Source organism: Diceros bicornis, chromosome 39 (genome assembly GCF_020826845.1).
Source record: "Diceros bicornis minor isolate mBicDic1 chromosome 39, mDicBic1.mat.cur, whole genome shotgun sequence".
Classification (NCBI taxonomy): Eukaryota; Metazoa; Chordata; class Mammalia; order Perissodactyla; family Rhinocerotidae; genus Diceros; species Diceros bicornis.
In genome coordinates, this window is record NC_080778.1 from 27,625,990 (window position 1) to 27,640,517 (window position 14,528).

Here is a 14,528-nt window from a genome sequence, read left to right on the forward strand (position 1 = left end):
GATTGGCAATAGATGTTAGCTCAGAGCCCGTCTTCCTCAGCAAAAAGAGCAGGATTAGCATGGATGTTAGCTCAGAGCTGATCTTCCTCACACAAAAAAAAAAAAGAAAGAAAGAAGAAGGGATTGTAGGAGTCTGGAAATGAGTGAATTATTTTTCTCATGCCTCTCAATGTTTAACTTAAAACTCCTTGTGCCTTGTCTGTCTTTGATACCAATATTTTAAACTTTGTGTTTTAAAAACCCAAAGGGATATCTATACTTGAAGCCTATTAACATGTCTCGCCTCAGATTAGCTATAGTTAATATCTGCAGAGAAGACAGATGTTATAAAATGTTCTGTCATAAACCCATTTTAGAGGAGACTATGCCAAGTTCTTGAATAAAAATTCTAGAACTGATATATTCAAATGTGTCTTATGTCTTTTAAGAGACTCAGTTTGAAAGGCAATATCCTTATTTCAATGAGGCTGTTACTACTCAGAGAATTTTTTTAATCCCTTCTTTAGAATTGCTGTTGGAGGCTTCAGAAAGTATCTCAAATATCCTAAAAAAATGACAAGTCTTTGTCCTGTCGGGTGAATCTGATTTTGGAAACAGCCATTTGGAGCTATATTCAGTAAATAATGTACCTATTCAAATTTGGTGACAAAAGTTTTAGTTAAAAATAAGATGATAAAAGAAAATACCTTGGTAAATCTTCATAATCTTGGGTTTGGTAATGGTTTCTTAAATATAACACCGAAAGTACAGGTAACAAAAGAAAAAATAGATTAATTGGTCTTCATTAAAATTAAAAACTTGTTTTAATCAAAGAAAACTTTCAACAAAGTGAAAAGACAACCTACAGAATGTGAGAAAATATTTGCAAATCATATACCTGATATATATGCAGAATATCCAGAATATATAAAGAACTCCTACAACTCAACAACAAAACAATCCAATTCAAAAGTATTCAAAGGACTTGAATAGACCTTTCTTCAAAGAAGATATACAAATGGCCACCAAGCACATGAAACGATGCTCTGCATCATTAGTCATTAGTGAAATGCAAATCAAAACCACAGTGAGTTACCACTTCACACTTACTAGGATGGTTCTAATTTTAAGAAAAGGAAAATAACAATTGTAGAAGAGGATTTGGAGAAATTGGAGCCTTCATATGTACATTGCTGGTAAAAATGTAAAGTGGTTCAACCACTGAGAAAAACAGTTTGGTGGTTCCTCAAAGAGTTAAACATAGAATTACCATATGAGCCAGCAATTCCACTCCTAGGTATATACCCAAAAGAATTGAAAACAGGGACTCAAACAGATGGTCGTACACGAATATTCATAGCAGCACTCTTCCCAATAGCCACAAAGTATAAACAACCCAAGTGTCCATCAATGGATAAGCAAATTGTGGTATATCCATGCAATGGAATATTATTCAGCCACAAAAAAGAATGAAGTACCATTACATATACAATATGGATGAACCTTGAAAACATTATGCTAAGTGAAAAAAGCCAGGCACAAAAGGACAAATATTGTATGATTCCACTTATATGATGTACCCAAGATAGGCAAATTCATAGACAGAAAGTAGATTAGAGGTTACCTGGAGAGGGGTGGGTAGAGGGTGGGTTTAGAGAGTTAGTGTTTAATGGGTACAGAGTTTCTGTTTGGAGTGATGACAGAATTTTGAAAATACTAGTGATAGGTGCACAACATTGTGAATGTAATTGATGCCAATGAAACGTACACTTTAAAATGGTTAAAATTTTATGATATATATGACATTTTTATGTTATTAAGCATAAATATAAAATATATATAACATTGTGTTATTAATCACTAATATAAAATTAATAAAAATAAGCAGACTTTAGTTATAATTTACCACCATAAAAAATGACCATTCAAAAGTTACAACAGTTAAAATTGTACTTAAGGAATCTAACAGGCCTTCCTTTATTTTTCTTGACAAATGCCTTGCTGAAATAGTAGAATGCAAATGGATTTTGTATGAAATTAAACTATTAATAATAGATATCAATATTTTAAAAGAAAAAGAAAAAGATGATTAGAACGTGGTGAGATCTTTTTTCTGTGCTTCCTTCTGAAAGTGAATCCCTTTACAGAAATAAGAGAAGAAAAGCAGGGAGATTTTGCTGTTTAAAAGAATACAATTGAATTGTGGTCAAATTGCATAGTTCCCATTCCATTAGAACACATTCCCAAGAACGTTAGATCATGTATGTTTAGTCAACTAATGTTGATATCAGCAGCTAGAATACGGTGACATCTTTCCACTCATTGGAACGGTGAGCATTGTTGGGAACCCATTTTTCCCTCCTATTCCTTGGATGTCGAATTTCTTTCTTTGGTAGCTGCCGGTATCATGCAGGTCCTGGAGGCTGCACCGTTATTCCTTTACAACAAAAGAATTGCAAACGATTGCTTATGTGCAATCCCGGTTCTTTTCCAGAGCATAGGAAACTTGGAAACATGACTGTGACCGTGAAGAAGACCGTCCCCTCCTCCGAGGCCGTGCAGATGCTCTACCAGCGGATGAGATATGAATACGAGTTCTACCACTACGTCAAAGAGCAATTCCACCTGCTGAAGCGCAAGTTTGGACTGAAGTCTCACGTCAGCAAGCCCCCCCTGAGGCCCCAGTTCTTTATTCCGACTCCACTGGAGACCGAGGAGCCGATTGACGATGAAGAACAAGATGACGAGAAGTGGCTAGAAGATATCTATAAGAGGTGATGCCAGCACTGTGTTGCCTCCAGTGGCTTTATCTCCCTTTTCCAGAAAGTTTTTTGTTTGGGGAAGACAAATCCTTAAGGGACTAAATTAATGCTTGGTGGCATTAAAAAGAACAAAACATTCCCACATGTTGGGGTCATTGGGAGATGCCCGGTTTTGCGGGTTTTATTTGTTTAATTTTATTCCGTGTTTTTCTTGGCTCCTCGGGTCCTTCCCAGGTGCATTAGATGGCTCCATCACAAGGCACCTCGTCATAAAATAGCTTTTTCCCCTCTAGTATAATGAGAGAAGGGGGAGGAATACAGTCCATAGCCCAATAACTTATCATTTGTAAAACGACTTGTAAAAATATTACCTCAGTGGTAGGAAACATCCAGACTTGTTTATTTCGGTAGAAATACAAAACCGCTTCAGAGATCAGGGAATCTATTCTAGAAGGATCTAAGAGGAGAAGGTAAGACTGATAAGGACATCAAAAGGGAAGATGGCCCTGGATGAGTGGTTTCTACCCACATGGGTAGAATTCTGCCTCTGGTCCATCTCAGGAGACATTGTCACCAAGAGCAGCATGCTTATCTCTGAAAGAGCAAGTCAGCTTGGGCCACACCCCCAACCAGTCCAGAACCTTGAGGACATTTCAAGGTCAAGGTGCATGGCCAACTCCATTGAGATATTCCATTTCCAAGCACCGTTCTGACAGATGTCAAAGTAGCATAGCAGGGAAAGAAAATTGTTTGCTGTGTAAGGAAGAGTGTAGGCAAGACAGATCATCTCTGGAGGTCGTGTGACACCAGGAAAGTGGCATGGTTGTGTTCTTTGCACCCAATATGAAACATCTCTCTCCCCAGCATTGCTTTAACTGGAAACCCAGGAACCCATTTAGTTCTGGCATTTGACTCCTGTGGCAGAAGTTGTAAGCCTGACCCCAGACAGTGCATCATTTATCAGGCACCTCCCTAGCCAGGTTGGGTCCCACAGTACCTGGTATCTTTCACCTTCTGGTCCCTTAACAGGTACGTGTTTTTGGTAAAAAGGGGTACTGAGTTCTGTGCAGAAGCAGTGGAACTACAGTCCCTTTTCCTATGGAAGCAGCTTGCTCCGAGAACCCTTACTAGGACATCAAGAAGAGAAACAGCGAGAGCTTCTGGGTAAGAGACTGCTGGACCAGCTTTACGAGTAGGTGTCTGCCCCCAGAGTGATGGATAGATGTTGGGCAGTCCCATTGCTCCAAAATATCTCTTCTCCCCATCCCACTCCCAACGTCCGCCACCTATCCATGATGCCCTGGTTCTTTGGATTCTGAAATGTTTTCATCTCTAACAGCCAGGCCACCCCTGAAAATACTTATAGTCCTGGGTGGATAATATATAGGCAGCTGAGAAGCAAGGGTGCAGGTGATGGTGGCAGGCGACAAATTTTGTCTCCTTCATGTTTTTTCCCCTAGAGCCAGCCCTTCAAGAGCACTAGCAAAGCGTGAGTTGGGAATACTTAATAGTAAATAAGACCCTGACTTTATACAAGCTGCACATTTTCTACTGTTCAGAAACCAACAAGTCTCTAGAGTTTTTCCTTCGTTCACTAAAATTGGATGGTAGCCAAGATATAAAGCAAGTCATTTGGACCCTGTCGAGTGTGCACTAAAGCTACTTTATCATGAGATGTATTCAGAAGGCTCCACCCCGCAGGAGTCCAGTGAAGGCTGGGAACACAGGGGCACAAAGTCCAGCGTTTGGCCTCTTGCGGGCCTCTTCTCTGCCGCAGAGAACTGGGGCAGGAAAGTGATTAAGGGAAATGTTCTTAGAAGAGGAAATATCCTTTGTCCTGTGTAGAGAGACCAGGGCCCTACCACAAGACTGACCTTAAAAAAGCAATGCAGAGAACAGCTATCGTATTCAGAACAAAAACAAGAACTGTTGCCTGGTCCGTTGTGAGTCACTTCTACGAAACTGCACATAAAGAGCGATAATTAGTTTACACGCTGTGCAATCTCACCATCTGAAAACGAAGTGGAGTTGGCTAAGTGTTCTCTGCTGTTGTCAGAAAATCAGGACAATTGATCACTCAACACACGCATCCTTTTAGTGCAAGTTCACATGAGCATGTCTACCTGTGTTCAAAGGCATTTATTGTCAGCAGTGATCATTATCACATCACAACAAAAGATGCTAACGGATTCCCTAGCAGGGGCTTCATGTTATTTTGTCCCCAAAATAGCCTCTCGTCCTAAAAGTCAGGGCACCTCATCAATTTATTTGGCACACACGACAGCATTTCTTTGGCCCTGAGCCCAACAGAGTTTGTACTTCATGAAATATATTGTACATTTTACATAGTTTAATTTAAAAAATACATTTTAAGCTGGTTGATCTTTGACTGCCTTATTTATTATAACCTTTCAGCACATTCCAAGGTTTTAGTTACTCAGGAAGGAGTTAATTAAAATGATTTTATTTTGGTCTGTTGGATGTTTTTTAAAAGGAAAAATTATTATTATGAACCTTCAGCCTACTTTCCTTGAGTGCCGTAAAAGTGCTTGTAAATCTTTTTTTTTTTTTTTAAGAAGAAAGAAAAAAATGATGTTTGACACTGATGGAAATTCAAAAATATATATGGAACTGAAACATTAGCTTAGCTAAAATAAAAGCAATCTGTGTCCGAATGAAGTGTTCCTTAACTTATTCATTACCCATATAAATAAATGAATATACCTAAGTTGAAAATTTTCCATTCTGTTGAGAGCTGGAAATAAAAGTGTCTGCAGTTCCTCACAGCCCCCTCAGCCTTCTTAATTGGCCAAGCTTTTGTCCCTCAAGATGGGATTTTTGGAAAGATGCATTTTTAAAAATCTACGAACTCATTCTCGTAATTAGATGACACCAAAAAGCTGGCTGAAAAAATGAGCTAGTCACTCATTCATCTAGTTGTGTGTATAAAACCCTAAACAGCTGACTCTATCGCTGTGGCTACTGATTGCTTTGCTATCAGGGAGCTGCATTGGAACCATCAGCCTAGGGTGGCGTGTGTCTATGCTGCACGTCTATAGTGACGTGGGAAAGGACGGATGTGCCACGCCATGTCTCACAGTGTGTACGCTGGTCTCTCTCAGACATGTACAGCCTCAAAAGCTGGATGATTCTAACCTCCCAAGTTTTGATTGAGAAATTTGAATGAGAAATTTCATTGCTGCATCAAATGGAACTTATAGGGAGCGGGGGGTGGGGGGAGTCCCCATGCTTTCTAAATATAGGACACCACATCCAACTACATGTGTCTGTTTTGTAAAAGAAAAGAATCAGAGGCTTGGTAGTTAATGAAAGAAACATGCATCTTGGTAATAACGTGCTTTACTTCAAGTAAGAATCTGAGAGTCCTAACAGCAAAGGGACGAGTGGTTACCTTTCCCCCTCACTTGATTTGTTCCTCTGTAATCCCGCCACGTGATGTGGGACTCTTGTGAACTTTAAAGGCAAGATTACTAAACAAAACCTGGACTCTGCTGCCATCTGAGTTGCTCCTTTGGTCTAGAGGTCTTTATAGATGTTCCGTTATCTGCGGGTTTATCCAATGAGCTACTTGGCTTTAAATGAATTTTACGGATAATGGCAGCGTTTCTTAAAAGGCAGAATGATGACCCATAACCATGCAGAAAAATAGTTGTGTAGGTCAAAATTGTGAAATTCTTTTCAAGTAAAAACAAAGAGGACTTGGGGCCGGCCCCATGGCGTAGTGGTTAGCTGCATGTGTTTGGATCCCGGGCACGCACCGAAACACCGCATGTCAGGCTGTGCTGTGGCAGCGTCCCACATAAAGTGGAGGAAGATGGGCACGGATGTTAGCTCAGGGCCAGCCTTCCTCAGCAAAAAGAGGAGGATTGGCATAGATGTTAGCTCAGGGCTGATCTTACTTACAAAAAAAAAAAAAAAAAACAAAGAGGACTTATTTTACTAAAATGACTTACTTCACATCTGATGACAAAGAAACTAATTTAAAAAAAAAAAAAAGTATTTTGACTATCCTGCAAAAAGAAAGCCTATTTTAAGCTGAAACCAATATTAAGAGTCTGTTCAGAAAAACACATATAGCTTCTTTCACACCTCAGCAAAGTCGTTGTGGTGTAACCCAGTGTATTAGTTTGCCAGAGCTGTCATAACAAAGTTCCACAGACCAGGTGGCTTAAACAACAGGAATTTATTTCCTCACAGTTCTGGAGGCCAGAAGTCTGAGATCAAGGTGTCAGTGGGGTTGGTTTCTCCTGAGGCCTCTCTCCTTGGCTTGTAAATAGCCATCTTCTCCCCGTGTCTTCCCATGGTCTTCTCTCTGTGTTTCTCTATGCCCTAAACTCCTCTTCTTATAAGCACATCAGTCATACTGGATTAGGGCCCACCCTAATGACTTAATCACCTCTTTAAAGACCCTATCTCCAAATAGAGTCACCTTCTGAGGTCCTGGGGGTTAGAACTTCAACAAATGAATTTTGTGGGGACACATTTCAGCCCATAACACCCAGATTACAGCAGAAAAGTTAGAGCAGAGGAACTAAACTCCAAATAGGAGAGAAGCCAGCTTAAAATCTCAGTCCCCTAAAGTTGCAGTGGGGCTCAGCAGTTGTCTGGTCCATTCCTTCATTTACAGATGAAGAGTCCACGGTCTAGTTGGGAGAGGCAAATACATCACACACTAACTTTCTCCAGGGAGGATTTGACTAGCTTTTGAGTATCTACCAAATTAAAACTTAAAATGATGATATAGCTAAAGTCCATCTACTGACCTAGAATCCAGAATAGAAATAATGAGGCACATTCAGCCACACCCAGTACCATCTGCCACACTAAAGCCCTCCCTGTGTGGCCGTCCTAAGAGTGGGAACTGTGGGACCCCTCCACAGAGGGATACCCTATTGGTTTTCAAACACTTGAGCCCTCAGAGACAGATGTCAAAATAAATCTATTTTATTCTAGATTTTTCTCTCCACTCGAAGGATACAGAAAGGTTCTTGTTTCTGGATAAACAGATTTCGGCCACCTTTGCCCATCTCAGATTATAGAGTTTTATTTTTCTTAAAGGGAAAATGAAGATTCATGTCCTGCTTCCTGTAAGGATTTTCAGATGGACCCACCTCAAAAAATAAAGTCAAATGCAGCTCATAAAACTAGTTGAAGTGGAGTGCAGACATGCCCCTGAAAAACTAGAACTAGAGGATAACCAGGCCCTCAATGCTCCCAGGCCTCCTCACTCACTGACTGTTCCACTCGCTGGAGAATTCTTTTCTGCCTAGGACAGGCTTGGCTCACAGCACTGCTGACTCCCAAGGAATACCCGGGCCCACAGATGTTCATGGGTCACAGAATTGTGAACTGACCACTTGTGCATTTTGGATTTCAACTTGTAAACATGGGGATTCCCTTTTTAAAAAAAAGAAAGAAAGAAAGAAAAGGGGGAGGGGAAAGGAGAGGAAGAAAAATCACCATGCAAAGGAAAAATGTGAGCTAAGTTTTTCCCTTTGGAATCTTGGCGTGTGAGTTTAGCTATCTTCAGTCTGGCTTTCGACAGACACTGTATGCTTTGAGCAGGCATGGAGCAATCTGCCTTACACAGCGCTGCCAGAACTTTCAGACTTGACCTGTAACACGCGTCTTATTCTAGTCATGAGCAGAGACAGCCGGGAGGACGGGCTGTGCCAGACACAGCACGCTGGCTGCGTGGTACAGCCAGAGAGGCGGCTAAAACCAGGAAGCAGAGTGGGTGACTGACTAGGGCAAGGACTGTGCACCAGCAAAGTCCCAGAGTTCAAGTCCCAGCTGGTCTATTTCACTGGGTGATTGAGTAAACCGCTTGACTGCCCCATGCCTGAAGTCAACTCAGCTGGAAAGTATTAGGAAGAAAATAGGATGTCCACTGAAAACCAAGAGCTGCTTCTAGGATGAACCTGATCCCACTCTCCACCCCCATGTGCTAAGAGACTAAGAGCCACAGTCCTTCTGGGGCTGATGAACATTCGTTTTCTCCACAAGAAGCTGTGTCCCCAGCAAGAGAACATAAATTACATGTAACTCCAGGTCCACTGATGCCCCTAATCCATCAAGTCTGCAAGGGTTGTTGCCCAACATGCCGACGAGTCCATGGAAAGCAGCACTTCTGAAATGTGAAGCAAGCCTATAGAAATAGGCACATTCTACTGGACGCGAGTAGGTATTATTATCCTACGCTACTATCCAAGACAAACCACTCTGTGGATTTCCACTTTTCTCTTACATTGGCTTTGGAAGGGCTTTGTCCAGCTTTGAGTTAAAGGAATCAGCTCTAATTCACAGCTTCCACTAAATACCAGCTTCCTCTGACTCCTTTAAACTACCCAGTGTGTCTGAGATCCTGTTAATAATCAGATGCCTAAAACATCGATGTGAATTAGTGCAGGTTGTGCACAACGAAAAGTTCTAATAAAAATTGAAAAGCTAATAGGACAGGGTGCTGTACTTTTCAGAGTCTTGCTTCTCTTTCTCAGAAGTGGCATCGCTGCTATGGCGTAGTGGGAGAAATCTGGTAGTGACTTTGTGGGCTGGTGATGGGTTCAGCGTGGTCAGGCCTTCTGACCCCACCACAGGACCACCATGGGTTGAGAGTTTAATATGTTGCGTTAACTAATGTTTCACATGCGAAAGAGGGTTGTGACACTGACCACAAGCTTCCTTATAGCCAGTCTGTTTGCTGCTTGTATCAAATTTACTATTTTCTTTCCTCCTTTGACACACTTTCCTGTTTGTTCTCTGTCTTCGATTGAAAGTTAATGAAATTCTAATCCAGTGCATATGCCCAAAGGATAATTCATGGACCAGGTGTGTGAGGAAAAAAAGAAAAATCATTGTGTTACACAATTTGGGAAATGCAGTTCAAAGTCTGGTGTTGCACAGTACAGTGGTGTTTTAAGGGCATACTAAGGGCTTGGAGGAATACTGCAGATAAAAAGAAACTCAATGTATCTTGTTGAACCCTACATTTCTCAAAACTACATGCCATGAAACCCTTATTGAGTAAGACGCTCTAAAAGCCTGTGAGACAAGAGTTCTGGAGATTCTGCTTTGAGAAATATTGTTTTAATGTAAGTCATTATTCCCCCATTGGAAGAGTTGCTTTCCCTCTGCTGGTTCCCTTTTTGGTCTTCCAAATGGTCCATGTGTCCTGCTTGAGGAAAATATATTTGCAGATGATTAACATTTTGATACAGAGAAGATGAAGGCAAATAACATTTTTAGTAAAATAATTAACAAGGGGTCATCTTTCAGTTTTGCTTATTCCCTCTGATTACAATCCCCTCCCTCATGAGAAAGCAGAAACTCTTTTTAAAGTAAACTTTTTTGTGCTTTTTAATATTATTTGGGTTCTCAAATTAATTCACTACTTCTATGATGACTGGTGCTCAAATCAAATTGGATAAAGGACATTTCCCCCATTTCGTCCCTGACTGGTGGTTGGCTATGCAGTAGGAAGGAAAGTTGTTCAGGTGAGGCAGGCGATTGGAGATAAGAATGCTCTTGAGCTCAGATCCTGCACACTGGGGCACCTGTGTTGTTCACTACACTAGGGGGAGCCGTATCCATAACAATTTACTCCAGAAATCCCAAAGTCTTCCCAAACCTAATTTCTCTCCCATGCCCTCTTCTTTTCCTTCAATGCTTTGGAGCAATATGGCCCAGAAGGAAGTCGCGGTTAGCGTGTTTAAAACACAACGTACACACTGTCAACTGATCAGTAGGTTATTCTCTTTCCCAGGCTGTGTGACCGGCTTTAGTTTTGTTGCCATTATTTTTAAATTACTATAGTATTTTTAAAGTCAGTCTTTACCAGATAATCTTTCCTGAGTGTGTTGTATAATTACAACATGACTGAAACTCTGATTCGATACTCGGGAGGTGACTCATGCGATGACTTGATGGTCACGATAACCCTCAAGCGATTCCACCACTGCAGCCATGAAGGTAAGTAAAACGTGGTGCAATGACACCAACAAGGAAGAAGTCAAGAATGATGCCGTATTGTCCTATTGATCATCGAGGCAGTCCAAACTAGAAAAAGGGTCAGATAACTCTCAGTCTAAATTTTTTTACTGCGTGAAAATTGATTGGCACATATAGAGGCTAAATATGGATCAGTGAAGACTTGAATAAGGAAAAAGTTTCACGTGGGGTTTGAGCTACGCCTCCAGGGACAGCGGAATTTGTGGAAAATAGCATGGCAGATCTCAAGCACAAAGATCACTCTGCCCTTCCAGTCAATCTGCAAGAAAGGTGTTGTTCCCTGATTGTGTAACAGGAAGTAAAGCCCCAGGAAGTTAAACAGTGAGCCCAGGTAGCACAGCAAGTGGCAAGGCCGGGATGCATATCCAAAAAAGCAAGATAAGACTGAGCCCGACTGCCAAGGATTTGGGAAGAAATTTTTATTTTCCTCTAAGGGCAAGGAGGAGCCCTTGGACATTTCAGAATAGGAAAGACACACGAGAAAATCACTTTTCTTTTTCTAAATTAATTAGCAGGTGAGTTGATTACCCTCCTTTGCCCTCCCCTCTCCTCCATTCACTACCCTTCTTGGCAGGCTCTGTCTCCTGAGATGCTGATCCCTGTGAATTGTATCGCCCGGGCTCCCTGCCTCCTGCTTCTCAGCGGGGTTTGGCCAATGGGTGGCGCACAGGAGATGAGGGGGGAACATCTGAATGGAATTCCGCCTCTGAATGCAATGAATGCAAGGCAAAACTCTGCTAGCCATCCCCGTGTGCACCTGGGGGGTGGGCTGGGGTGTTGGCCATGAGACTGGAGAAGAAGAGCAGAAGCTGGAAAGTGAAGGTCGCTCCATGACTGATTTCAGTCAGCGGAAAATAGTGCCCAGCACAAAGATGCTCAGTAATTATTTGTTGAGTTGAATGGACCAAAAGAAGCTACGGAAGATACAGCATTAACTCAGGTATTTCCAGCTTGGGTAGAGATGCAAGTGGTATAAACGAGATGATGGGGTGAGAGAGCCGACTTACTGGGTAGAAGAGTCCCGTCTGAGATGTGTGGGTGTGTTGAGTTCCACGTGCTTGCTCAGCCCTCCCTCTACTTCATTCTCCTCCGAGGCAGAGTTCCCAATGGTGTTACCTCGACCCCTTCAGTCCTCTGTGTGACCTTCAGCAGCTGGGAATTTGGGACCCCAAATTCCCTCCAGTCAACATCAGGCTGCTATATAAATCTAACCATTTTCTAGAAATGCTATGACATGAAAAAAGGTTGGGAAGCCCAGTTTTAATTGACTTCACCCAAAATACACAGTTTTTATTTGATTTCTTTCTTAAAACAAGTCTTTTCTTTCCAGGCCCTGCGATTTCTTTTCTTTTACACTAATCATTATTTGACCTCCAGGTAAGCATGTACACACATCAGAGCACTGATTCACCATCAGTAAGGTGACCTGTTTAATTTTTCTAGCAAAGATGATGACTTAGGAACCTGCCCATTTTACACCACTCCAGACCAATTTGGATGGAGAACATGGCAAAACCAGTTGACCTAAAAACAAATCTCTGACATCAGCTCATGAGCAGCAGCCTCGACCAAACTGGCCAACCATATATCCCAAGAAAAATAGGGATCAGACATCTATTACCGTTCTCATGCTGAAAATCCTTAACCTGTACATCTAGTCTCCTTTTCACTGAAGTGATTGAAAGGCAAAGGGTTTCCATAACTATAAATGTTATTTCATATTGTCCAGCTAGACCCACATCAATGTCCCGTCTTGAGATTCATCCCAAAAAAGGATTTTACATTTAAATTGTGACATTGAAATATACATATATGCTAAAATTAAAATAGTTTTAAATTAATGTTTTAGACTTCCTGAATTAAAAATACAAAGGGTGGTTGGTTTGATTGGATGGTTTAGGAGTCAGAGGTGAAATCTGATTTCAGTTGAACATACTATGCTGCCCATTTGTACAGTTCCATATCATGTTTTAAAAGGCTTTCGTATATGTTCTGTCAACCCTGCCTGTAGACAGTTACGTGGATCAGGAATCTGAGGCCCAAAGAGGCAAATTGATTTACGTGAGGTCACATAGTGACTGAACTGATTCTAGAACCATCTGATTTCTTGTCTGTTGCTCTTTTGCTTAAATGATGCCTCCATAGCCAATGTATAGGAAATCATTTTCATTCTTCTTCATTCATTAGATATGCTTATCACATAATAACTTCAGGGTTCCCCTGTGAGTTGATGGGAGGGCAGCATTGGAACTCTTGGCCTAAGACTTCAATTAAACATGATAGAAACAGCTGCTCCTCCTTTGGGATGTTTTTTGAAGCTCCAATTCCAGACATAAGCCTTTCATGGGGAGATTCTACTGGAATCAGACCTATATTTTACCTGGTTTGATCTTTGCTACATTTTACCCATCACCTTTGGCTTAAATTTTAGTTTCAAGGAAATGAAGAGAAAAACAGCAATGTGTTTGAATTGAGACATAAACTTGGTTGACTGGAAATCTACAAATATCCTTTTCCCCCATTCCTTGTAAACAGGAATTAGAGTAAATTAGCGTTCAAGTCTTGGGGGCAGGACGTAAGAGTGAGGAAGGGGGAGACGGGGCAGAAGGAAAAGATGTCAGGGATCCGGCGTCCTAGCCTTACCCCCCTACTTACTTCCCTTCATTTCATCCCCAGATTCCCAGGCACTTAATCCTTGTGATGGTCAGATGAGATAGAAGAGACACATGTTTTCATTATAACCTGCACTGGGGCTGTTGTTAGCAAATCTAGGCTTCCAGCTATTTTCCTGACTCTGGCTAGAACACTACCCTGAAATCCAGAAGCACTGCAAGGGCAGAGGAAAGTCACTGCTGGCTTCCTCTTCCACGCAGAGACTCAGATCCCACAGACTCTTGGTCCTCAGAGACTACAGATGTTGGCCCTTCCATTGTGCCCTATCTTCTTGTCTTCTCTTTTCTTTCCTTTTTTAAATAGCATGAATAAAAAACACTCTTCAAAATTAAAATGATTTTACTTTATTACCCCAAATATGCCTCCACGCTCCAGTGAATTGACAGGATTTATGTTATATCAGACAAGTGAATATGAATCAGAGAGGAATCTGATTTGGGGATGAGGAAGGACTTGAAACATAAACACAATGGGAGAAATCACAAAGAAAAAAGTATTAGAATCTCTGAGGTTCAAAAAAAGAAAGAATCACAATTAAAAAGTAAACAACAAATGGGGGAATATTTGCAGCAGAAATGGCAGATAAAATATTGAAATGACTATATAAAGAACTTACATAAATCAATGAGTAAAATATATGCCAAGGACACATTAGTTCTCAGAACTTAACTCTGCAAAAAGCTAAGACACATGAAAAAATGTCCATCCTCATTAATAATCAAAGAAATTTGAATTGAAGGCATGTGACACCACTGTTGATACTTTGTGACAAACATATTTAAGTGTGCTAATGCCCGGCATGAGCAGATGGCATGATGAAATACTCTGCTGATGGGAGTAAAATGGTACATTTCTGAAAAGTAATTTAGTCGTTCGTATCAAAACCTACAATCAAGTAAACACTGAGAGTCTAGCGAGTTTAAAAGCCCTGCCTGCCGAAAGTGCTGATTTCATGGCAATAGCATCAAATCCAAAATGTAGAATCATCTAAAGACATCAGGCATGTAAGATCAAATGACTGAAAGTCTCGGTCTAAAATACCGTGCTAACAATGCCTCTCAACCTCCAAGAAATGTGAACAGAGCT

General features: G+C 41.1%; 1 protein-coding gene across 2 annotated transcripts in view; it reads left to right on the forward strand.

Moving 5' to 3' along the window:
- UST (uronyl 2-sulfotransferase) overlaps nucleotides 1-5,416 on the forward strand; it is a 293,864-nt gene extending 288,448 nt beyond the window's left edge. Inside the window, exons 8-10 of one of the 2 annotated variants that reach the window (XM_058534248.1) lie at nucleotides 2,474-2,753; nucleotides 3,771-3,905; nucleotides 4,202-5,416. In XM_058534248.1, the coding sequence (XP_058390231.1) occupies nucleotides 2,474-2,753; nucleotides 3,771-3,905; nucleotides 4,202-4,259 (473 nt within the window). In that variant the 3' untranslated portion in view covers nucleotides 4,260-5,416. Of the gene's footprint in view, nucleotides 1-2,473; nucleotides 3,906-4,201 lie in introns of those variants that run through there. The other variant, XM_058534249.1, reaches the window with a different exon arrangement.
- The last annotated feature ends 9,112 nt before the right edge of the window (nucleotides 5,417-14,528 follow it).